The sequence below is a fragment of the Ambystoma mexicanum genome, chromosome 5q (genome assembly GCF_040938575.1).
Source record: "Ambystoma mexicanum isolate Mex_15411 chromosome 5q, UKY_AmexF1_1, whole genome shotgun sequence".
NCBI lineage: Eukaryota > Metazoa > Chordata > Amphibia > Caudata > Ambystomatidae > Ambystoma > Ambystoma mexicanum.
In genome coordinates this window covers 53,661,796-53,687,878 of record NC_090933.1, presented here as the reverse complement: position 1 = coordinate 53,687,878, position 26,083 = coordinate 53,661,796, and the positions used below count along the sequence as shown (strand labels likewise).

The window sequence follows — 26,083 nt, the reverse complement described above, 5'->3', positions numbered from 1 at the left end:
AACCCATCCCCTATTTTTCACCTTGCCACATTCACACCCAATCCACCATTCAACACATCCTTCCTCACCTCTTGCCACCGCAATGTCCTGTCCTTGCGGCCATCCTCCCTTTCCTGTACCTACATCTCTCTGCGCCGTCTCCAGCAGGCTCCTGCAGGAATACAAAACATTTCTCTCCCCCTGGCATCCTTTACGCCCCGCCATCCCCTTTCATCGCTCGAATACCACCGCACACTTTATTGTGAGTACGCAATTCCCCCATCGCCACACTGCCCTTTCCCCATTGTTACGCACCCTACATGTCCCCATCTTCCCAAGCCAGCTCTTCCTTCTTATCCTGCCCAGTGTGGGCCCGATGCTGGTTCCTGGTAACCATGCCCTTGTTCTGTTACCTACCACCTGCCCATCATCCATTCCATCACCACCACATCCATCCCTTCATCCCCCCTCACTCTGTACATTCCGCAGTTCTGGGCAGGCCACCTCCACTGGTGGCAGTGTCCACCCCCTGATCGAAGCTGTTCTGACCCACACCTGCTGCTCCACTGGGTGAGGGCATCCCTCCCCTCCGCCCCCCTTTCAACCACCTTACCTGGGGCACACCACTCAACCTCCGTTGCTGCCTTTGAATAGCTGCTCGAGCCCCTAACCAGCCAATGCTCGCCACAGGCATCCCTCCAGCCACCCCACCCACCCTTCTCTGTGATGGACTGAGGCACCCAAATCACTAGCCCTTCCTCTCCCCTTTTCAGCCACATCCTGAACCTACTTTCTCACTCCCTCCCGCCACTCCACCTGTCTGGCCCCAGCCTCTGTTGTTTAACCCCCCTATTCCCATTCTGACCTCCACTCCAAATGCCTGCACCAAAGGCTACCTCATGTTTGGCCACCTGACCAACTTCCAAAGCACCCCGAACCCACAGTCCTAGGCTCCAAGGAAGGCTTTGGTGCCCCCCAAACTACCACGTATCTCCCTGAGCACCTACCCCCTACAATACTGTACCAGGCTAAGTGTCCACCCCCCCCGCCCCATGTGTACAGGAAACATTATAAACCCATCCTACCTTGTATTAATCAATAACAATGACTTGCACATTGGAGTTATGAGGCGTAGCCACATTATCCATAAAAAACGGGCAGATTGAAACTGGGAGTAAGATAACAGAATGGACATCAGTAGGCCAGCCCCCGCACTGTTTCCATTGCAGATCAACGGCACGCAAGGAAAACAGGTACTGGCTGCCCGAAGAGTGTTAGGTTCCCCTGCTCCACGTCTCCCTGTGGCCCTCGCCAGCCACACCGTCACCAGCCCACAATCAACCCCCAGCCCCACCTACCTCCCAAGGCCCACCGCATGCCTGTGAGCACCGCCACATCCCCCTCTGCCCCACCACTCTTCCTTCCCTCACTACACCGACATGCCCGGGCCACCCACATTGCTGGGTGAACAGCAGGCCTCAAGGCGTGCCACATGGCGACCTGAAAATGGAGCATGCAGAGGTTCAGACCCAATGAATTGAGCAGAAACTGCCGACTATTCCCGAACCTTCGCCAGCCCCATTTAAATAGCCCGGGGCCACCTTTGTCCTTGACCAGAAAAAGATTGCTGACCGGTGTAGAGCACCCACATCTTATTGAAGGGAAACATGTCTTGCAAACCCTCCAGATGCACAATGTATCCACATTATGTAGGGGAAGCAACAATGACGAGAGGCTCACCTGCCATTTCTGGCAGCCATAAAAAGTGAGCAGAGGACCTGAGCTGGGAAACAACATCGTGGTCTGACAGAATGTTATATGGCAGCACCAACGAACAGGGCCCTCGAGATGCAAGGACAATCTGAGTGAGCACTTTCGAAGTTACTTCAAGATCAGGAGCCTGAAGTGCCTCAGCAAGATCCCATGCGGACGTTCTAGGGGTTATGCTTCGTTTTAGGGAGACACAATCAAAGGGTAACCGATTTATCACTTTTATGACATTATAGGGACACAGATATCATAGTTTTCTAGTGCCTTCTATCTGTAAATAGCATGTGGAGAGCCAGGCGTGGTCACAGAGAGCATATAGGGTACATCCTGATGCTGCTTATGGCTGAATTATCTATAATTGGACACTATACATGCTGTAGCAAGCGCGTGATGTCATGGGATTGCAGGGCCATAATAGAGTTTGGCAGGAAGGACAGGAACATGTTGGGGTTTTATCCAGAAGATCACCTTTAGATCGTTGGTTGTTGATGTTATAGGCACAATCCGCAGATGATAAGGTACTGTCCATGCAACCTGTTTGCTCTTTCTGTCTGTCCGTTCTGATGGGAATGGCAGCCATAGTAGGAGGACAGATGTTATCTCCCAAAAGACCACTAAATGACTGTCTAAAAACAAATAATAACTGAGTACTCATATCAGACACTATCATGATGGGAAGAGCATGCAAAAAGAATGTTATGTGTTGATAAAACAACTAATCGGATAGCTGTGGGTATTGTGGCAAGTCAAATATTCATTTCTAAGGATATCTAGTGGGGTGACCATTGGCACCATGGTCCTCCATGGGCTAGTGAATGATGGACCGGAGGACGATATCTCCTGGCCATCCTCCCTTAAGGTCCGTCATTTGATAGGTGACAGTCACCTGCAGCCCACTGAGCTTTCAATAGACACTATATGCAGATGAGAGATCGCTCTATCAAAACCACAGATATTGCAGACTCTGCAATAAGAGTTCTGTGGATGCCAAAAACCTGCCCAGCACTTACATAATCAGAGCAGATGGGAGTGTGCCATCACGGAAGGAACAAAAGTCGACACAGCTCGACTATGGTAGCCTGGCAGGCAGCCAAATCAATGCCTGATAAACATTTGACAATCCAAGATGGTAGACCAGGATTTTAGAGCGTTGGTTTGTGCTAAATGGAATATCTGCACGCCCATATCCCACACGGCTCAGACAAAGTGTCCATTTACAAAGGACCAACCACAAGCCGCCCATCATAAATCTCCCATGATACCGCCATACTCGTAGTATGGCGGTGCTGCAATGCCACAGTAATGTGGCGGTAACGAAATTACTGCCGAATTTCCAACATTTTTACCCGTACCACATATTTGTAATGAGGCCATTAGAATGTTAATACTTTTAAACCTTTTTAATTACATGATATAGTTTTAAGATTTCATAAAGTCCCCAGCAGCAACAATTTATTTTATATTATAGCTACTCAGCAAATAAAAAAGTGCAACTTCAGTGTGCTGCCATTTTTTATCATCATATAATGTACAGTAATTATTTTAAGTGTATTAATTCCACAAATAAACTTTAAAAAAAATCTCTTTATCGCATTTTTATAACCATACACACGTCCAACAAACAATGGAATTCCGTGATATGTTCCTTTTAATATTTTTATTGAATTTTTACAGCTATATGTACTATACAAAGGAAATACATTTCAAGGAAATGTACTACATAGTCAAATCAAGAGAAATCGGTCATGACCAATGTCAAGCAGAACAGGCAGTGCAACGCTACATATGATTCACTATTAGTAGAAATGCATGCTCTAAATGTCTGCTTGACTGGCTGCACTAGTTGGTTTCAACCAATGGACGAAATCCTCCTCGATCTTCTGCAGGAGAAAAGTTTTGAAAAAGCAGAAGAAATCCTCTTTCTAAGAGGGCGGCATGTGGCTGATGGCAACGAATCTGATTCTGAAGTCCAATCGTCAACCTCCAGGAGAGACTCGGATCTTGTGGTACAATCTGCGGAATATAAAAATAAAGCTGTCATGCAGTCATTAACTACCCTTAGTCAACAGAGTGGCAAAACGGGCAACAGAATATGAGAGCCATCAGTTAGCGGACGTTCTCTGTAGCAAGGTTGCCTCACTCACAATACAACACTGAGGATCATTCTGCAAGGTGAGGATTGCATTTTGCGGTAACGGTAAGGTATAGAATAAGTGGTATTTAATGAAAGTGAGGGATAACCATGGTCAAACGAGTTTACTAGTGAATTTTGAGAATGACACATGTGCAGGAAAAATGGGGGGAAGGGAAGAGGGATTAGTTCTTGTATTAATATACCCTCGGTTAGGCGGATCAGTTAAGCTACGGCCTCAATGCTTCTTTACATTCAATGTTACTTTTATGCTCCCTGCAAGTCTCCTGTGGATTGCCATGACTAGTTTTCTAGTTAATTTTGTGATGTTGCATTTGCAATCAGTGCTAATATGTGAGAACTCCATCTCTGCCAATCTCCACGAATCATCTCAACTTGAATTAACGGAGAAGCTGAAAGCCTGGTTTCCCAAAGGGAACTTTGCTTGCATCTGCCCCCATTGCTTACTTTCAGCCATCTTGCTCAGACACCAGGTGGCCGTTCAACGCAGACACTGCATTTTAAAGATGTGAATAAATCCTTAAGTATGCAATCTGCAGTGAGAAATGCAAACGCTCTACAGTGCCTCTACTTTTTTGCTTTTTTACATGTTGTGAGATAGGCATGACATCAAGAGAGACACAGGGCCTGATTACGAGTTTGGAGACAGCCTTTATTAAGGGCATGGCTGCCTCCAAACTCGGGTCTGGGTCCGTGGTCCCTGAATGTGGAAATACTGGCCCATTCCGACTTTGGAGGGCCCGGTATTTCCTCATTCAGGGAACGCGGACCCGGACCATCCCCATTCCCATTTGAACCCCCATAGGGTTCAATGGGAATGGGGAGCAGGCTAACAACGGGCCCGTTAATGACGGCCCGTTGTTAGCATGCTGGTCCCTTCGTGGAACCAGCAAAGGATGTCTGGTCTGGTCTGACCAGACGCCAGAGCGGCTCCCAGGAGGGGACCTCGTAATGAGGCGGTACTGGGTTAACGGCGCCGGCACCTTTACCGGTGCCGTTAACCCCTTACTGCCTCACTTGTAATGAGGCCCACAGACTCAAAGATGTTAGTTTTAAAACCTTTATTTACTAAGGCTCTTGGGTTTGTGTAATGCCTAGCTGGCCATAACTCTAAATTGATGGTTACCTTTAACTGATGTTCCTAAGGGCTGTTGATGTCTAAGAGTCCAAAACAAGAGTCTGTCTGTGCTTGCCCTCACTCTTTACAAAAATGTGTTAGGAAGTCTTCAAAAAGGAAAAATAGTGGTTCAACAGAAAATAGGAAACCAAGGTTGGTTTCAGGTAACTTTCCCACCAGGTGTGGGGTGGTCAGCTTCACAGAAATTAGTTCAATCAACAAAGGACTGTTCATCAGACCTTCTCCATAGTTCTTGTCGCAGTCTTACATTGTTGGGATTCCCTTCCCCAAGCTTTAGTTCTTCCAAGCTCCAAAACACAACCAAAAAGAACACAGTTCCCTTCTATGCTCCTCAGGGTTCCCTTCCCCAAGCTTTAACTCCTTTAGCATAAAAATCAACAAGTATTCCACTTCTCTTGGATTCAAACACAAATTCAGCTGTCATAAAATAATAGGTAATCCACTTTGCTAGGCCTCTCAAGGATTCCGTTCCCCAGACTTAGGCCCCTCTTGTATTCAAACACATGTTCAGTTGTCAGGATGTACCTTTCCTTTTATATTCAGTTCTTTCATACACATTTCACGTGTGGGGTACAATCAGAAACTTTCGAAAACCATCAAGTTCTTTGCTTTTCCTAGTGTTACGCTCACCTGGTCTCTGCGGGGACGTTGGGGCACGGTTGTAGCCCTCCCTGGAACTGGCTCCCCTTGGTGAGGCTTCTTCCCCTGCTCCTGTGTTGTGGACTGCGCTGGTTGTTGGTACTGCCCCTACGAGAATCAGAGAGGCCGTGAGAATGCTGTGATATGACTGTGGTCCCCCTCGAACCCTTCTTCCCAGAATGTGGTGAGCATGGGCCTACCAATATAGTTTCACCTGTTTAATTATGATGGCGAGCTCTCCGTCCTGCTTCTCACTGCAGGGGCGCTTTTAGATAGACCGAGTTTCTTCACTGGTCCATGTGCGTGGCAGCCCATACCGGCTGTGGCTGAACCACTTCAAAGGTAAGTATCCTTTGATAATGATTATTGTCCGTATCCTTTTGTAATGTCTTTTCCTTGATTATTGTCTGCATCTCTTGTAATGTCTTTCCTTTCCCCCAATGGGTGATATGAGGCCCAGCGGTAGTTGGGCTGCAAGAAGCGAGCACTAATGGAGAAAAAGTGGTTTCACGATGTCCCAATAGGTGGTAAGTTTGGTTCGTAGGTCAAGCGCGAGGATTGGTTTGAGCGCGACCTTAGCTTAATGTCTTTATAGTTTTTCTAACCTTATTTTGTCCTTTACTCTTACAGGGATGGCCTGGCGAAGTCCGACTGGAATGCTGTTATCCGGAGATATGCCGGCAGATGAAGGATGCCTGGATCCGAGATGAAGCTGAGCGAAAGTGGACTCCCGAGTAAGTGTTGTGGCTGGGATCTGGAATCAGGTAAGAATACACTCCGACTGCGGTTGCTGCTGGAATCAGGTAAGGATGCGCTCCGACTGCGGTTGCTGCTGGAATCAGGTAAGGATGTGCTCCGACTGTGGTTGTTTCAGGAATCAGGTAAGGATGCGCTCCGACTGCAGTTGCTGCTGGAACCAGGTAAGGATGCGCTCCAACTGCGGTTGATGCTGGAATCAGGTAAGGATGCGCTCCTACTGCAGTGGCTGCTGGAATCAGGTAAGCTGCTGGAATCAGGTAAGGATGCGTTTCAGGCAGCGGTGAGTGTTACGCTGCTGTAAGCAGACTAACGCGAAGTGCCTGCATGCCGGCGGGACAGGCTTAAATAGCCTGGTCCCGGCCACGCCCATTTGTTTCGACTCATGGCCCCACCCTGCCACTCCTAGAGGATGCTGCACGTGCAGCCCAATTAACTCCTATGGCCACACCCGATCTGGAGGCACATGGAGGCCCGGAAGGGAAAAAAAAGGCACGTGCACCAGAATAAAAGTGTGCAGAGCACACTTACTCATGAATCTGGTGCGAAAGGCGCCAGGACTGGGTCTAAGTGGACCCTTTATATAGTGGAGCTTGTGGCTCTTGCCCAGTGGCCATGACACCTAGGCATGACAACTCTGATCGGTATCCCCTCTCTTTATTTCTCGCTCTTTCATTTTTAACCTCTCGCCTTCAGGTGCTTCCTGCACCCCTTTTTTGCTTTCCTTTGTTTCTTTTACTTTCTCATGCACCTTTGCACCTTCCTCTGCTTTGTTCTATCGATATTGTGTCTCTTGCACACTTTCCACACTTTCCTTTCTTTAACATGTACACTTGCACCTGGTTAATGTGCACACTTGCACCTGTTCATTTTCTTCCCGTGCCTCTGCAAACTTTACATACTTTCCTTTCCTTAACATGCACACTTGAACCTGTTTGTTTTCTTCCCGTATCTCTGCACACTTTTACGCTCTTTAAATGTCTGTACTTTCCCTCTGAGCCGCTAGCGCCTTTTCCTTCTTTCTGCTTTCCTTAAACGGCTTTCTTAAGCTTGCTCTCTCTTTGTGCTCCCTGCCGCGTTATAAACTTTCTCTCACTTTTCCATGTCGTACTGGTTTACAAGCAGTGTCTTTCTCCCGCTCTGCTCTAATCAACTGCACGCTCCCGAGTTTCTCTCTCACTGACATGAAACTCACCAGGCAGCATCACGTTGATGAGCAGTCCCTCTGGATACACAGGGTTGAGGTCAGGATCTCACCACCTGCCCTCAGACACCCTTGAGACAGGCACCAGTCCCAAGGCAATTAGCATTTTGCTGAACACCAACAGCAGGCTGCCTCGCTCCACCTTCTTGGAGGCACGGTTCCCTAGCTACTCTGCAGCACCTCAAAAACATCGGGCGAGCGTCTCGTCACACCGTTCTCCACCAGGCTTCAGGTCCTGCTCCTCTCTGCTCCTTGGCCTCTCTGGTCCAGTCAACATCCCCAGCTCGCTCTCTTCTCTGTGAAAAACCACACCTTTTATAGTTGAACCGTCATGTAAAGTCAGGTGTGAGTGGTCATTATGAAATGCCTGACCCAGCCTGGATCTATTAGTGGGACAACATGTGTTCTTTCTATAGTACGATCTCAGGAATGTCCCTTCCCTCCAATCTTTCGAAAACAGAACAAAACAATGGCTCTTTGAGCAAGACGATGCTCCGGCCGCCCTTTTGTAACACCTGCTGCATGCTGTTCCCACTCGATTACCTTGTACATACTGAGCTGACTGACCCCCCTTGTAAATGTATGTATATATCTTTGTTCTATCTATATATAATTTGTAATTTGTAATCTGTAACTGCTTTCTGTAACACTTTACTGTAACCAACTTTCTAAACATGCGCCCTGATGCCCGTGGGCAGGCTGCGCAATATAAATAAACAAATACAAATATAGTAGGTTTCCATTACTTTTGCCATGTTGTTTCTATGAGTAATCGTCACTGATCCTAGTTGCATCCTCCTCGTCTCAGTATTTGATGGAAATGGGGAGGGGGGAAAAGGGGTGAGATTGGAAATACCCCATAAAGGCTAAGGGACAGTGGGTTGAAGTATTATTGGAAATGGGAGAATACCATGTCTCACCCTTGGGTATCCTCCTCCCAATCCCTTGTGACCCTCCACTCAGGTGTGAGCCTCCCTCGCTTGTCCACCCCCAGGGTCAGGAACCAAAAGCGATGGCCCTTCCCTGTCCACCTGAATGGAAGATCCCAAAGCAGTAGGTGGGAGAATACCTTCAAGTTTCTCACAATGTCTTGTGTCTAAAGGCAATGCAGCATTGTCAGCCAATCATCAACAAAAGCCACATTTTCTTAGTTTAGTCTTTTATGTTGTGAATACAAAATAGGTGTAATTCTATAACAGGTGTAAATTGCGTGCAGGGAACCACCGACATTAGCACTTACCTGCTGCCTGGTTCCCATACATGGATTTTTTAACATTTAGGAGCTCATTTTCAATGTCTCTGGAGTGTAAATGGAGGAGCTAAAGACAGGTGTAACAGAGTTACGCCTGTTTTAACACCTCATTCACACTCTGGGAGATCTTCATTAGAGGTGTAACGGGAGTTACGTTTCTGCCACCCGTTTGGCCTCCGCCTTTAAAAACAACTTGGTTTCATGCTAGCATGTAATTTTCATGCTGTCATAAAACCCATGATTTCCAATGAAAATGTTGTAAGGGCTCGTGCATAGGCACACTGGTGGAATGTTGATGCATGTTCAGCAGTCAACATTCCACAGTGGCCGTTGAGCTGAGGGAGCCGTAGCAGCAGGCTGCAGGGTCTCGTAATAAAGATACTTAATTTCACATACCGGTGTTGTCGGGATTGTGTCAGAAAACCGCCTGCATTTTTTTATGAAAAGTGCGGTGAGGGGTCCTGTTTGCAAGTAATTGCAAAAGGAAGCTGTCCCCTCCGAGAAATTTACGAATTAAAGAACATGAGCTCCTTATAAAGAAGACAGAAGAGTAAAACCAAGAGATTTTGTGTTTATTCTTCAGTTTTCAATTCCGACATGTAGAGTGCAGGAACAAGACAGAGCAGTGCTTCAGCAATTAATGTCCTGCCTTGCTCTATCATCTAGACACCACTCTTGCAGATCCTAGGCCTCCTGCAGCAGAGCCTTTTGGAAGACTCTGCATTCTTCTGAAAGCAGTCTGCTCATTGTATTCAGAACACAAAGTGTGCAGAAACTGCCAAGACCTCACATACAATTTAAACACTGTTCAAAATGATATATATGTTCTGCATTTTACAGACATCTCTTTCTTAGGGTGACTATTGTGACCAATCAAAACAGAAGAGTCCATTATTGGCTTAAAAGAATTTCTTAATGAATCACTATAAGAAATGTTTAACATTTAAAATTGTGGACGTTATGTTGTTCCCATATTGCTCTGTGATTTTATGCAAATCGCCAGGATTGACTTCTATATAGAGACTTTTGCAAAACCTGCCCGGAAGAAGTGACGGTTCCGCCAATAAATGTTTTCCATTTCCAGCACTGGACATGTACAAAAACAAATACTACCTTCAAACTATGCTTTGCATGCACATTTATGAATGGGTTCTATAACTCCGTCCATTCCTTGGCAGGTGCTAAATGGTAGAGGATTCCAAAGGAATCCATCAGTTTTATGCCTGCATAAAAATCTGATGCAGGGGTTAAAACAAAGAGCATTCACAGGGCGGAGATCACCACAGCAGAGATGCTAGCTCTGCCTAGCGCCTCTTCTCTTCCTCGCCCGTTCTTGAAAATAGGCTAAAGCAGGAAATGGAGACTTTTACACCTACTCTTCCTGCACTGCCCATGGTAAAAAAAGACCCCCTACGTATGTATAACACATGAATAAACAAAGTGCACTTAAAGGAACAACAGTTCATTAGTCTTCGAGCAAGAACTGCTATGTGAGCTCCATTGAAGTGCACCAGTGTATGTTCATTCTGAGTGGTGTATTCATACTAAATTGTACGACATGGCATGATGGCCTTATATAAAACCCCAATACATGTTATAAATCCGAAGCAGCATTTAATGAAACCCCTCCAGGACATGGGCATGATACATGTAAGCTTTATTTTTTTTTGTAAAGTATTTTATTAGCATTTGTGCAAATACATATACTTTAATAATTAACGGATATTAACGTAACAAACAAACAGTTAACCAATACAGTCTTCATGTTACAGTATATTGTTCTTGTCAATGTGAGTGAGGAGGGCAGGTGTCCAGCGATTCAGACGCCAGAAGGGGTTGAGTTCAAGGGGTTTCCATCTCTCAGGTGGTTCTTAGTCAAATTGCTGTTAGGGGTGCATTCTCAGGGGGGGTTTATGGTCCGCGGCGTACTGCATGTCGCGCAGCAGAGCTTTCCATGATTCTAAGGTGTCGTTAGCATTATCGCTGCCTGAGTTGGTTCCGTCTTGCCAAGCTCTGGTCTCTTCCATCCATCTTTCTAGGTCTTTAACCCATCATTCATGCCTCGGACCCCCTGGTGACTTCCATGCCATTGCTATGGATCTCTTTGCGAGAATGCAGGCTAAGTCCATTAGTTTGATTAGGTGTTTGTATTTGCTCAGTCTGGGATGGGCCCCTAATAAGCATTCTTTTGGGTCCCACTCGTATCTGGTTAGCCCAGCGTTCGTGCAGGTGTTTTTCAACATGAACCAGAATTTCGCCGTTTTGATGCAAGTCCAGAACATGTGGATCATGTCAGCTTTGTTGTTTCCGCACCAGGGGCATTCTGGAGATGCCTGTTTGTTAAAGGTAGCCACTCTCAATGGGGTCATGTATGTTCTATATAAGACGTTCAGTTGGATCTGTTTGAATCTGGTGTTTCTTGACACCTCTTTGGGGTATAGTAATATTCGCTCCCATTCATTATCAAATAGTGTGATTTCCAACTCGGTTTCCCATTTTTGTCTCAGTGATGTGCTTTTCGGGTTGGGTCTGTCGATCAGTTTATTGTATAGGCGGGACACCGGTTTCCAGCCATCAGCTAGGTCGTACATTTCCTGGAGGAGGGTATCTGGAGCGGGTTCCTCTGGCCACATTGTCCATTGCTTTTTGGCAGTTGTCTTGAGGCGATGGTACCACAGAAATTGACCACTCGTGATTCCTTCGTTTGCTTGTAGCGATTCTAGTTCTCTGAATGTGCCCTCTTCAAACATGTCGCCCCATGTGTAAATTTCGGCTCTTTCCCAGTTTCTGGCTGTCGCAAGGTCCATCTGGGTTTTGCAGGCATCAGCCAGGATGGGATTATTGGGAGTGTAGGGGTGTTTCAGTTGTCGGAGGAAGCAAGTTCTAGCCCATATCTGGCTGCCTAGGGCTACTATCATGGGGACGTTAGATGGTTGTTTCATCGGGTTCCAAAGTATCTCCTTGGGGAATAGCTTGGAGGATGATTGCCGCAGTAGTCCAGATTCGGCAGACGGATCATCGGAGAGCCATTTCGTCACATGGCTGAGTTGTGCAGCTAGATAGTACCTTTGGAGCTCTGGTAGTTGTATCCCTCCTTCTTTGTACGGGAGCGTGAGTGTGGCTAAGAAGAGTTTATGTCTGGATGACCCCCACATGATGTCCTTGATTAAAGATTCCAGTTTTTTGAAGAAAGGAGGTCTGATGTAGTGGCAAACATTCACAAAGTAGTATAAGAGTCGAGGGAGGATTATCATTTTGACAATTGCTGCTCTGCCTATCATTGCAAGCGGTAGCTTCGACCAAAATTTCATGGATTTGCGGAGGCCTTTTATTGCTTTTTCCGTGTTATGTTCGTGTGTGAGCTCAGGGGTGTGGCTCACATCGACTCCTAGGTACCTAAATACCTACGGTTGCCATTTTATCCCGACGTCTGGTAAATCGGATTGTCCAAGCTCCTGAGTCTAGCTAGTGGGAACGCACAGGATTTTGGCCTGCTGAATTCGATCCCGGAGTATCGAGCATAATTGTCTAGGATGTCTAGCGCATTGAGCTGTGGGTCCTTCAGGTATAGGAGAACGTCATCCGTGTACAAGGATATTATGGAGTGATCGTTGCCCAGCCTGATACCCGCATGGAAGTGCTGTTTTCTGAAGTAAATGGCTACTGGTTCCAGGCCTAGGATGTATGACATCGGAGATAGCGGGCATCCTTGTCTAGTGCCCCGCTGTATCGCCCAGGATTTGGAGACCATTCCTCCAGCCTTTACTCTCGCTACCGGTGAGTTGTATAGCACCTCGACCCATCGCACAAAGCCTTCGCCAAAGCCGAACTCCCTTAACACCTCGATCAGCCATTCCCAGTAGATGGAATCGAAGGCTTTCATGTCATCGAGCAATAGCACCGCTAGGTCTTCGTCCCTGTCGTAGGTCTCTGCCATTATGTGCTGAAGTCTCCTCAGGTTTGCTGTGGTGTTGCGCCCTGGAACAAAGCCATTCTGGTCTTCATGGATCAGGGATCCCACCACCCTTGCCAGCCTCTTAGCCAGGATTGTAGTCAGAATCTTATTATCGTAGTTTAGCATTGCATTTGGACAGTATGAATCACACTTGTTGGTAGGTTTGTTGGGCTTAAGTATGGGAATGATTATTGTTTCTTTCATGGAGTTGGGTAGGATTCCATTTTCGTACGCCTCCATATACACCTCGTGCAGGATCGGGGTGAAGGTTGCTTCATACGCTTTGTAGAATTCTGGCGGAGTCTGTCACTCGGGGGGGGCCTTGCATGTAGCTAGCAATCTAATCGCCTCCGTCACGTCTTCCACAGTGATTTCCCCGTCTAATAGTTCTCTTTGGTCTTCCGACAATCTTGGGAGCTCTATTTCCTCTAGGGTAGCTCTTATGTCCTCCACAGGTGTTATTGTGTCGTGTGCGTACAGTTTAGAGTAGAAATCTGCAAATGCACAATTGATATCCTGCTGCGTCCTGTGGGTTGCCCCCCTTTCATCTATAATCTCGGTTGGGAGGTGTCTTGGGAGCTCGCGTTTGCAAAGCCAGGCCAACATTCTACCAGGCTTGTCCGCTTCTTTGTGTGCCTTAGCTGTATAGGTCGTGTAGTTGAATTTAGACAATCTGTTCCAGGCAGAAAAGCATTCCTCCCGAGTTTCTTTTAGTTTTGTCTCAGTGTCCGGTGAGGCATCAATTTCATACTCCAGATGCGTAATCTTAGTTTCCAGGTCTTCTAGTTCGGTTTTCAGATGTTTGCGGATGCCTCCCGCTCCAGATATCACCTCTCCCCTTGTTACTACTTTCATGGCTTCCCATAGTGTGCCCCAACTTGTCACTGAGCCTTTGTTAATGTCTAGGTATTCTTCTAGTTTGGTTCCAAGTTCCTCCTTGAATGAGTGGTCTGTGAGTGCTGCCACTGGCATTCTCCATAGCGGGACTGGTGGTCTGGGTCCTCTGAGTGTCCATTTCATAACCAGCGGAGAGTGATCTGAGATGGATCTGCCTAGGTACACTGTGGATTCCACCTGTTGTGCCAGCTCTCAGTCTATTAGCAGATAATCAATCCACGTGTGGATCTTGTGTGGGGCCGAGGAGTAGGAGTAGCTTCTCTTGGTGCAATGTTGTTCCCTCCAGATGTCCACTAGGTCGAGGTGTTCTATTGTGCTGCTTAGTGCGTTGGCTGCGGCGTTGTTTAGGTGGTGGGGGGGGTCCGATCTGTCTATAGTTCCGTTCCTGATGCAATTGAAATCGCCTCCACATATGAAAGCTCCTTCTCTACGGAGTATCATTTTAGCACTTAACATTTTGAGGTGTGAAGGTATTTCGTGTTGTGTTAGGTATGAGTTTACCAGGCATACAGTCGTGCATTCGATAGTTCCCCACATTATTAGGTATCTGCCCTCTTTATCGGCTTTGTAGTCCAGTAGCTGGAATGGCACTGTCGGGTTTATCCACATGAATACTCCTCTAGCGAACTTGGAATAAGGTGCCCCTCTACCGGTCCCTCCCCACTGTTCGGATAGTTTGGATGTGGATTCATCCGTAAAATGGATCTCTTGAAGCATTGCAGTCGAGATCTTTTTTCTGCGCAGGTAGGAATGGATCCGGTTTCTTCTCAAGTATGTGCCCATTCCCCTCACATTCCACGTCATCACCCTGAGTTGAGATACCATTGTGTTGATAATTTGGTCTCTACAATCCGGTCACCCCAGATTTCCCAGGGCAGCTGTTGCCCCTGGTTGTGAGGTTCCTTGCCTGGGTTCCGGTGATCCCTCGTCTCTGGTCTCCGAGGCCGACTGGTCCCATGCCATTCCCTCCTTGGTGAATTGAAGACTGCATAACTAACAAAACGATTAACATAACTTGAACTGGTGCGTCCAGCAACTGCAAGTTCCTTTCGGTGCTCAGGCGCCATCGTGCCATCTGGACCCATCCGGGTGTCGGGCACGAGTAAGGTCGGTCAGGCAACTGGCCTGTCCTGAACTGTTCGTGGGGGTAGGGCCCTGTGCCGGGCGTGGGGCCGAGCCAGGGCCACATCTATGTAGCTAACTGTTGTGTGGTTTACCTTCTTGGTTTTTATTTGCCTTGTGCCTGTGTTGGCTTTGTGAGCCATGAACCATTCCATGTTTCGATCGATTACGAAGGGGGTTCCTTAGTCTTCCAAAGGTTGTGTGTCTTTACCCACTGCTAAGTTGTTGTCTTCCAGCCACATATTGGCGGCTGCGGGCGTCTCTAGGAAAATCACACGGCCCTTGTAAATCACCTTCAGTCTTGAGGGGTATAACAGCATGTATTTCAGATTCAGGTTTCTGAGCCGCGCTTTAACCGGGACTAATGAGTTTCTCTCCCTCTGGACTTTCTGAGTGTAATCGGGGTAGATGGATATTTTGGAGTCTCCACGTTCGATGGGTCCCTCTTCTCTGGAGTGCCGTAGGATGATTTCTCTGTCTTGGAAATTGAGTATTTTGGCGATTATAGGGCGAGGATGTGAGCCCGGTGGAGGTCTTTTTTGTAGGGATATATGCGCACTTTCGACCGAGAAACCTTGTGTTAGCCTTTTAGCACCTATCTCTTGTTGTATCAGGGACTCTATGTAGGCCGTCAGGTTCGAGCCTTCGCTTCCTTCTGGGACCCCAAGTATTCTGATGTTACTACGTCTAGCCCGGCCCTCGGCCTCCTCAGCTCTGGCCTCAATCACGGCCACCTTCCTTTCCAGGTTGACAACCTTAGCTTTCAATTCCGTTGCGTTGTCAGACGTTTCTTTTATGGTTGTCTCAGCACTCCTCACTCTCTCGGTTAGGTTGCGGGCATCCTGGTGCATGAGTTGTATTTCGGATTTGAACTCACCAATTCTGGAGTCTATGAATGTCCGTAGGGATGCAATGGCTTCCAGCACCTGGGCTTGGTTTTCGGAGGATTAAGCTACTTTTGCTTGTACATGTTCGGGGGTGGAAGGACTTGGTTGCGGGCGGGACTTCGTTTTGGTGGATATGTATGTGTCCATGGTAGCTGTTTTCCCCTTGTTTTTGGCGGACATGATGAGGGGTGTGCAAGTACTCTGCCCCTTCTGTTCCAGGGGTGGGAGTGCCTGTACACAGTGTTGACCTGGAGGGGCAGCCGTAGGATTGGGTGGGTGGACTAGGCTTGGACCTCAGTGTGCGGGGACTATACACTGTGCTTTGCGCGGGTTGTTTCCAGGGTTCGGCTAGGTGACGATGAGTAGCATGAGGACTCTCCTAGAAAGACCGCTCTGGCCTGGTGAAATTAGTTTGGTGAAATTAGTTTCCCGGTCTGTTCTTGGGGGAGCGTTCGTAATTGTGCCAGTGGCGCATAGCCATGGTCCCCTATAGTGGGAGTGTTCGGCGGCCTTGTTAATTACGAGCCCCCTCCCGCGGTTCTCCTCACCTCGAGTTCTTCAGGCTCTCTGTTGCGGAGGCGGGCGAGCGCCGGGGTTGCTTGAAAGGTGGGGTCCGTGCGTCTCCTCACAGCGTCGCTCCCTGGTGTTCCGGCTTTATTGCTCTCCTGTAGGCCGTGGGCCTTGCTACTTCTTGTCCCCCCGGCTGGTTGTACTTCCCCGCGTGGCAGGGCTGGAGCTCCGTTGTCATCGGCGTTGCTCCCGGGTGTTTTGGCTCTATTGCTCTCCTGTAGGCCATGGGCCAGGGGGCCTCCCCGGCTATTTCAGGAGTCGGAGTCAGGGATCCGGAACCATCTTCCCCATGCGGGAGCTTCTTCTTCTTGTCCCCCCCGGCTGGTTGTTCCCCCCCGCGAGGCAGGGCTGCAGCGGCGTGTTGTGGTCCGCCGGCGACGATCGTAGTGTCGTGCTGGAATGAGCTCCGGCGGGGGGGATGGGGTCCTCTTTGATTGCGACCCGCCTCAGAAGCGCCCACCAGTTTGTGGATTGGGGCCGCTGTAGAGGTGGCTGCTGTTTCCGTCGGCGCCGTTTTCAGTGGGCAGCCGCCATCTTAGGTCCCGCCGAAGGTAGGGGGTGATCGTTACGATGGCGATCCTGCTGGTCTGAAGACTTCGATCCAAACGAAAGTTGCGGGATCGTGTCGGGAGCCGATTCCGCTACACTCTGTCTGCTTTTCTCTGTCGCAGGTGTGATTTGGGTCAGGCAAAAAGGATCAAGATGCAGAGTCTCGGCCAGAGCACAGCGCCTAAGCCTCTACTTGCCATGAGCTCCAGGCCACGCCCCCCTACATGTAAGCTTTATTACCTGCCCTCACATATAGCTGCTCAAACTAACTAACTGGATCATACAGCAATTGGACCACATACTGGATCATACGGTATTGGACCACAACTGTAATGCCACGATCCTCTCCAATACTCACTTGTGCATGGTCCAACCACCACATCATCATATTCACCATTCCCACCCACAACAAACGTATCTCCCATTCTGTCTGTCCTGCACCCATTATTTCACGCTGCACTCGCAACCCTACCAGCGACCGTCTCTGACCATTACTTGCCAACCCACTTCCCCTTATAACTGCAATGATGATTCCCTAGTCAACCATTACAAAGCTTTGCTTGCTTCAGCTATGAACACACTAGCCAGTCTCAAAAAATATTTCCCTAAACACTCTAAGCCTTCTAAGCCTCGGTTCATCCCTGAGCTACTAACCATGTGCTCCAAGAAGCGGGCTAGCGAAGCTATCTTGCGCAAACACCCCTTGGAGGAGAACAAATCCCAAATCACAGCCCTTTCGAGGGATAATTGAACCCTCAAAAAGCCTGGTGCTCGCTGATTGTCTTGGTTCCTAAAACCAGATGTAGGTCTGCGGGTTCTGTATGGCCTTTCGGAAAATGTAACAGTATTTCAGTGTTTGAATACTACATGAAGCCTTTGATCGACACACTCTTTGACTGGCTGGGTCCCGCTCAACATATAAGCACAATAGGCCTGACAAAGGATACTGGAAGATCCTTCTCAGATTAGCCGACTGTGAGAAGACTGCATTTGCACCTCACCAGGGCTATATCAGAAGACAGTACTCCCCTGTGTGGTGTATGGTACACCTGCCATTTTTCAGGTTCTTATGGACTGGCTGTTTCAAGACCATTTAAAATTTGCTGCAGAATATATAGACAATATGTCATATATAGCCCAAGTTGAAATGAGCATCTAGAAAACCTTTGCGGTATATTGTCAACACTACGAAACTCTTGCCTAAAAATAAAAAAATAAACCATGATTACTGAAAACCATACCAAGTATCTCGGATACCTCGTGGGAGGGTGAGCTGTAAAATTGACAAGTTTGAAGCTATTCACAAATTGTCATTTCCAAGGACTCTCAAAGATGTTAGCGCTTTCCTACGTTTCATCATTTACTATTGCCATGTATTTCCAACTCTGCTTCCCTGTCAATGCAGTTGAAAAATCTGTAACAAAGGCCATGCCAGAACAACGCAAGCACCCTAGTTAATGCCCACCAAGTCTTCCATCACCTCAAACAAGTCTTCTCAGGGCACACACATCTGCACTGCTCTGATTTCAATGCACCTTTCACTCTGTAGATCGATGCACCCAGAGCCAGCTTGGGAGGAATGCTCTCCTAGAGAGCTTAGGGAGTAAAGAGGCCTACCCTTTTCATCAGCAGGAAGCTCCTTCCACATAAACCGCATTACCCTAATATTAAAAAGGAAGGTCTGACATTCAAGCAAGCGGTTGGTTATGTCACCCCATTACTACCTCCTGGGTCGTCCTTCACAGTCTACATGTGCCATGCACGTCTCATGTGATTAGCAAGACACAAGGATTCCAAACCACAAATCCTTCACTGCTTTCTGACCCTCAAGCCATTCTCTTTTGCCACTCTTCATCAGCCAGGCCGCAGCCTCCAGGCCAAACTGACAATCTCCCACTGGTTACCAACCTGACCAAATGTCAGTGCTTTGATCTGAGTGAATCTGTGGGGGGCAGGGGCGCTGGACAGAGCTTTGCACCCATGAACTGCCAATGAACTGCTGCATATGCTTGGAGACCTCAAACCAGGAACCACCAGACTCCAGGAGCCATATCTGGAAAAGGGCGTGTTCCGTGAGTGTAGAGATGCATCGGTTTTGCATTTTGGGTATGGCTCCTGCAGTCAAGGTGATCCCTGCTGTTGGGTTCCTCACGCATATGCAGCTGTTCATTGGCGCACATTTCTGCTTGGTCCTCACAGTGGTACTAAAGCAACATGCATGAGCCAAACCTAAGCAGCCAGATGATGTGCCTGGACAATTCAACCACTTACTTTCCATGCTCTATGGCAGCCTAGTTTCCTCGTTAAGTGGTGGTAAAGAGGTGCTTAGGAGCCAGAAAGGAAACGTGACATTTACAGTTGCCCTTCAGGGTTCACTTTTAGTAACTGTGAATCAAAAGAGATGGCCATATTATAAGACGAATGACAACTTCAGGGAGATCTGAGCCCATGCAGCTCACAATTGCATAACCTGAGTCAAAATGAAATAAGGACCTCCCCAACGAAAAGAGGAAAGGCTCTGTGTAAAGAAGACAAACACGTGTTTCTTAGAATCTTGCTTGGTATTGTGGTTCCTTTGGTGGACCTTTGACTATTGCAGGCAGTGATGGATTGTGCCTCCTTCCTTTTAAAAGAAACGGATACAAATCTAAATAAAATATATAACAAAAACAGTAAATTGCTGTTTCATGCCAATCTCAACTCTTTACTGTGCATCTTTCCATTGTGAGTTAACTGTTTTCTTTAAACTAAAACTGAAAAACCTTTAACAAATCTCAGAAACGTTCCCGCCGCAGCCCCCCTCCTATCAAATCCAATCAAACAACACAAGTGATAATTCAATTCTCCCCATGTTCATTTTCCTCCTATGTAATTTACAGAGCGATTCCAATGTATTTCTCTAGCATTACTTTGTGTTGGGTCTTGGACTTTTATTATACAATTATTAGCCATCGCTACTCCAACCAAGAAGACTGTTCATGTAGTCGGTAAAGGAAATGTCTGTGTCCTAAAGGGAAACTTTGTGTTCAGTGCTTCAATTCCTGCTTCCCAAAAGACCCATCTCATACTGCAAAACCACACAAGGTGGTAAAGCACTGCAGTTTTGCCAAACACTTGTTTAAACTCACATATTGCAAATATCCCTTTTTCTTTATCCACAAGATTTAAATCCTGCTGAGGATCTTCAAATGCTTTGGCCGGGTCTTGGTGTAAATTGCATTTCTTTCTATGTTTAGCATAATTTCTCTTCTCCTCTCTCCTTGCTATCTCATCTATCTCTTGTAAGGGAGGAAGGGTCGTTTGGGCCCCCCTACATTCGGGGTGAGGTGTACGTTATGTTCATATAATGGTTGGAGACATTCCCTTGTCTGAGCCCGGGTGACGGGTGCGAGGAAGCCATTGAATGACACCTATCCAATGCACCTTGCACGACCCCAGAGACCCCATTTTGTATTAACCACAACTCCATCTTTTGACTAGGCCGCACATGAAATTCTCAGAGACAAGCCTGCACCTCTCCCTTGTGCAGCGTCGTGCACAGCCAGCCGGACAACCCCCACCTTCTCCCCACTGTCTGCGCTGCAGCTGTCCTGTTCTCACAGAAGCTTGGGTGCAAATTGTTGCAAGATGACACCGTATTTCTCTTCTTCCTCTGAGATCACTGCCCTGTGTGTGACCGGGCTGGTGCCTGGCTCATGGAAACCATTTGTTTTCCGCACCCTGCCCCTGCTCCAACAAACCCACCGTTAAGAGTTACCGTCTGCATGAACCTTAAACCCCTCATCCCTTTGATGTAGCAGGGGTGGGTCTCCCCCCCCTCCACCCTCAATTGCCCACAAATAACGAATCCTGAGCAAACATATATTCTTCATGTGCCAAAACAATCTGACACCCTTGTTTCATCCTCGAGGCACTGATAAATGTGCCCCAAAATTAAAAGCCAAGATAAGGCCCCTGGACCAATGCACCTCTGCCCCACTCTGTTCCAGGTCAAGAAGGTATACCTATTGCTACAATTTAGAGACGACAATGTGACATGAAGTCTTATGTGTCATATTAAATCTTGTATGTCCATGATTACTGTGAAGCCTAGCTTAGTTAGAATTATAACTGTGTGAACGCGGCTTGACCCTTCGCCCCTCCCTGATGAGCCTAGCTGCCCCACACGCCTCAAGAAGCAACAAGTTTAACCTCAGCCAATCCAGCACCAGCACAACAATACAATGTATAATGTCTTGTTCAACTAAACCAATGCAATGTATTCACGTAACACTTATAGCACACGTCATAGATGATGCGTTTTGGACTTTTAATGCGATTTTTCTGTTTTGTGGGCAGAGTGCTCTCAGAGCAGCAGAGCCCTCTGCATGCCTCATCTTATTTTTATATAAAGATAACCTTGACTCACTTGCAATCTCTCCTGGTCTCATTCCCTACTGGGATGTGTCCATCAGTGTCTACTTCTCTGATATATTTTAATTCTAATTTTGGGGAATGACCACTTTAAATCTTTCAGTGGAAAATTCCCTAAAGTCAGACCCGCTATCCAACAAGGGATGTTTTAGCATAGGACCAATTAAGAAAAAGTTACCACATCCTGCTCCCAACCGCTCTACTCCTCTTTAGTACCAGTAAGCAGCACCCACGGTGCCTGCCTGTAGCCACTAAAAAACCTACCTTCCTCATCCTCTCCTATCACCATACACTTGCATACCATCATCCTCCTCCAAGCCACCCTCTCCCTACCCATCAGCTAGGGACTCCAACACTCCCGTCCATGGATCCTGTATTGCACTTCTATCCTCTTTTTCCACTGTATCCCGATCCACCTTCTCGGTCCAAAAGCTGGACACTGGATTGAAACTCACCCTAAAATCATTGATCCCCTTATCCCCCTCAAGGAGCTCTCCCCACTTCCTTCAACCTACCTCGGTTGGCTCTCTATATTTACTCTGGGATTCTGGAAAGACCAATCTGCCTACCATAAAATGTCCTTTCTTAGCCACCACTTGCAGCCTTCATCTAAATGAGTTGATTGCAGAAAAAAGCATGGAAAAAAAGCATTTCTCTCCTTTCTCTATGCTAGCCCCATCCTCGTCGATTCCTCGCATGGCTCATGAACCTTGCACAGAAATTCCCAAGCAGGTTTCCAGCATCATGTGGGAAATTACAGGGGCCGTTTTCAGGGAGCCATATTCTGACCTCTGCACAGTGTTTGGTTCCTGTAGGCGTATTTTGGCGCTGTCCTTAGGAATAAATGGTTTGATGATGGCCACCACACCTATTATGGCCGCTGCCATGGCAAATCTCTACAGAATGCATGCGCTCCAGGCAGATATCCCACCAGATTCCCAGGCAACAGTCAACGTCACCAGAATCCAAGATTCTCCCAGGTGTGCATGCGTTTCGGCATCGTTTTCATGGGATCATAAGAATCCGGTTGAAACAACTGACACTGCAGAAGCAGTCACAATTGGACTCCTTCACGTGGTTTTGTGGGCGCTACAGAATGAGCCAGTTTGGATCCCGTGCCCCCATCATGCCAGCTTGACTGTCACAGAAACATTGCTTACACTATTTCTCTTCAGCATCGACATGACTTGCTCTTGGAAATCCTCGAAGACTCAGGTCTCACTGGCTTTTCAACTGACAGTCAAATCATCAATAAACTCACCAACAGCCGTCCATGAAAACCAGACTCAGCCTCTTAATGGGCAGCGGCCTCACACCCGAACATCAGAGCAAAGCACTTGTTAGAAGCTGTTTCTTCCATCTATGAACTAGCCAGCACATACTGCCACACCTGTCTTTCCCACACAGGCAAACAGATGTCAGTGCACAAGTACCCTCCATATTTCACTGCTCCAACAGTAATAAACCACCCTCAAGGAGCCAAACATTCTGGAGCTAGTCTCCTCCTAAGACAAAAACTCATCGCCACAGGTCTTCAAATGCTCTCTTGACTTCTGGTCAAATATCAGATACAGCTTAAAGCCCCCTAAATCACCCACTGCCTTTCCATGGCAGGAGCCAAGATCAACCAAGAAGACATTCTTCCACTGCTTGCTGGTCAAACGCACATGACAGGATAAAATTCACCATGGAAGTAGGAACTCCCAAATTACACTTTTTGGACGTGGAATTAGAAATCAAACCGGAGGGAATTACCACCAATATATACCACAAACCGACAGATGTCAACAATACTTTACATTTCCAAAGCCATCATCCAGAACATCTAAGGAACAACCTACCTTATAGTCAATTACTTCGGCTTAAAAGAATTATTTCATCCAAAGAAACTCTAAAACAGGAAAACGCTCTAATGACAGAAAAATACAAAGAAAGAGGCTATCCAAAAACCGTCATTAAAAAAGCAGAAGAGAAAACACATAGATTGGAAAGAAAAGGCTTATTAATTGCTAAGAATAAATCTAAGGCGATTCCATTCTTGTACACATTAAGATATTCGGCCCAAAGTCACCACATAACACGAATGATCAAGAAAAATTGGAGAATCATCGAATTAGACCCTCAATTGAAAAGATTATTTCCGGAACCACCCATAAGTGCTTACAAAAGAGGGCAGATCTTTAGAGACCAACTGGTGAAGGCAGAAAGACGCCGATTGGACACCCAACGGACACTAACCAAGAAAAAAGCAGGCACCTTTCCATGCCTCAGTTGTGGCAATTGCAACAACATAATAAAGGGCAATTATGTAAGACACCCAAACAATGGTAACAAAATCCCAATACATGACTATGCAACATGTGATACAAAATCGGTCATCTACAGATTAAGTTGCCCCTGTGGGATCTATTACGCAGGTCAAACCCAGAGAAAAGCAAAAGAACGCTGGAACGAGCATAAGAGTAACATAAGGACGACCAACATACACTCACCAGTTGCCAGACAATTTGCTATGAAAAAACACAATATAGCACAATTGAAAGTGATAATACTCGAAATTGTGAAGAAATCCCAAAGAGCAGGCAATCATGGAAAACTGATGAATCAGAGAGAAATCTATTGGATTGACAAATTGAACAGTCGGGTACCAAATGGAATGAATGAGGATTACAGCGTTGCCTGCTTTCTTTAAAGAATACTAAATAAGAAAAACCGGGGTGGTTTATACCTTAGAAAAAGCAGTCATGTTAAAAAAGGTGAGGGTTTAGGCATACAAGAATTTCAGATCATTTATAAGAAATCATCAATATATGTAAACATCTTTATTCTACTGACAAATTTAGACATTGTTCACCTCCTACAACATTTTGTCAAAAGAATTGTTCTAAGTATTGTATTTCTAGAGTTTTGTGATAAAATAATGATGACATAGATGATAGCTATGGTGGTACAATGATCTAAGAATGAATAGCTTTACTTTACTTAGAATGTGAGCATATTACCGTCATCAGGGAATAAGCATTTGGATGACCCGGAGCGTTCCCCCTTAAATTAGACTGTATCAAGTTCACAGAATCCACAAGACAAACAGAAATCCCAACACATGTTGTGAGTGAAATCGAGGGATAGATATTTCCACCAATAGAATTCAACTATTATAGAACATTACGGTACTTTGAGCTACTTAGGTTAGCCTAGATAGACTTCGATCATTGAACTAGAAGTATTATTTAGAAAACCGTTTTCGTCTTTCATGACATTTTTTAAAAATATATTTTCAAGCGTACCAGCAGTTAAATCATAAAGGCACAAGCATCTAAACAAAAACAAAAAAGAGAAAGAGTTTACAGACGCATACGTCATTCGTGATCATCATCACGACGCACGCGAATGTAATTGGATGACGTCACAGTATAAACAACTGCCATTTTGCCGGTAATGAACGAACACCGCAAGTTGCAGTGCGGCTTCCACTGAGGGTACACAGCAATATAGCAGGCAAGGTAAGCTAAAATGGATTAATTTCTGATCTCTAACTAATTTACTACTAGATTAGGAAGTTTTTTTTCTACAGTTCCACTGATTGATCTTTTTTAAACCCCATTAGATACTCACCTCTAAAGGACTACCCTTTTTTCGAACAGCCCATAACAGTGGCTGCCGACCTTACCCATATGTAAGTGGGTAAGTTTTACCTTCCATTTTTTCAACAATTTCTTGTATATTCCTCCACTTAGATGCTCAAAAAATCTTTATACATACTTTTCAGGAGCAAATCCAAAGAATTGTTGATACAAAAGTTATACCAACTACGCATCACCTCAGCAGGTACTGGTCAATAAAACTAAAAGGAGAAGTCAAGATAAGTTAACACAGACTCTAAGGTAACGGCACCTTAGTGATACTCCTATTCTCAAACAGACTGTGCTCTGTAAAATCTGCATACTCTCTGTTTTTCTGGCTAAAAGAGACCTGCTCAGTCTTTTAACATTTAGCTTATTTTTTATTGGTTTTTAGAAATCTTACAATTGAAAAATAGGACACCCTTTGTTAACACAAAATTAGATTGAATGAGACCCAGAGCTTGAAATGAATATCCATATGATTATTTCAGTCATTGATGCAATGGTAATATGACAGAACAATATTTATCAAGGAAACACTATTTGACTACGAAATTATATGTTATAGGTGATTGAAGATAAACGTACAAGAAGGAAACAGTGAAAGTGGGTGAACAACTCTTGAAGAAGGGGTATCTAAACCCCGAAACGCGTCGAGTTGAAGTTTTAAGTTAAAACAATGTTGACCCATGGCAACAAATAGTTCAATAAGGAAGTGGCACGAATTGTACTGTCCTTTAATTATGTTAATTGTAGTATGATTTCAATACAGAAACAAATGATTTGATGTACTCAAATGAAATGAATACCCTGTGAATCACAGCATTTAATATGAATACACACATTTTTTTACAAAGAACTGGTATCCTAAATTCTTCTTATCCATGAGCATTATAAATGTTATAACATTTTGATTGTGTTTATAATTCAAAGGGTGTGCAGGGGACGGGAGAGTTTCATAAGTATATGGACATCTGTTTGTTTTACATAGATTAATACAACCTAGTGTCAAGGTTGTTTTTCTCCCCGGCACCCCACAAATTATCCTGGAAACACCACAAATAGTTTGACAAATTAGGTGTGCTCTGTGCAAAATAGGTTATTTGCAAAGGTCATTTGTACCTCTATATTTTCAGTATTTGGAATTTGTAGTGAGTTACTGGCCCTCATTCCGAGG

The 26,083-nt window shown here is 46.1% G+C and overlaps 1 protein-coding gene across 1 annotated transcript in view; it reads right to left on the bottom strand.

The window, feature by feature from the left end:
• Positions 1–3,411: 3,411 nt before the first annotated feature.
• The window catches only part of LOC138497199 (uncharacterized), a 197,330-nt gene continuing 174,658 nt past the window's right edge, over positions 3,412–26,083 (bottom strand). Inside the window, exon 4 of the mRNA XM_069620506.1 lies at positions 3,412–3,762. Coding sequence (XP_069476607.1) covers positions 3,599–3,762 — 164 coding nt within the window. The 3' untranslated portion in view covers positions 3,412–3,598. The remainder of the gene's footprint in view (positions 3,763–26,083) is intronic.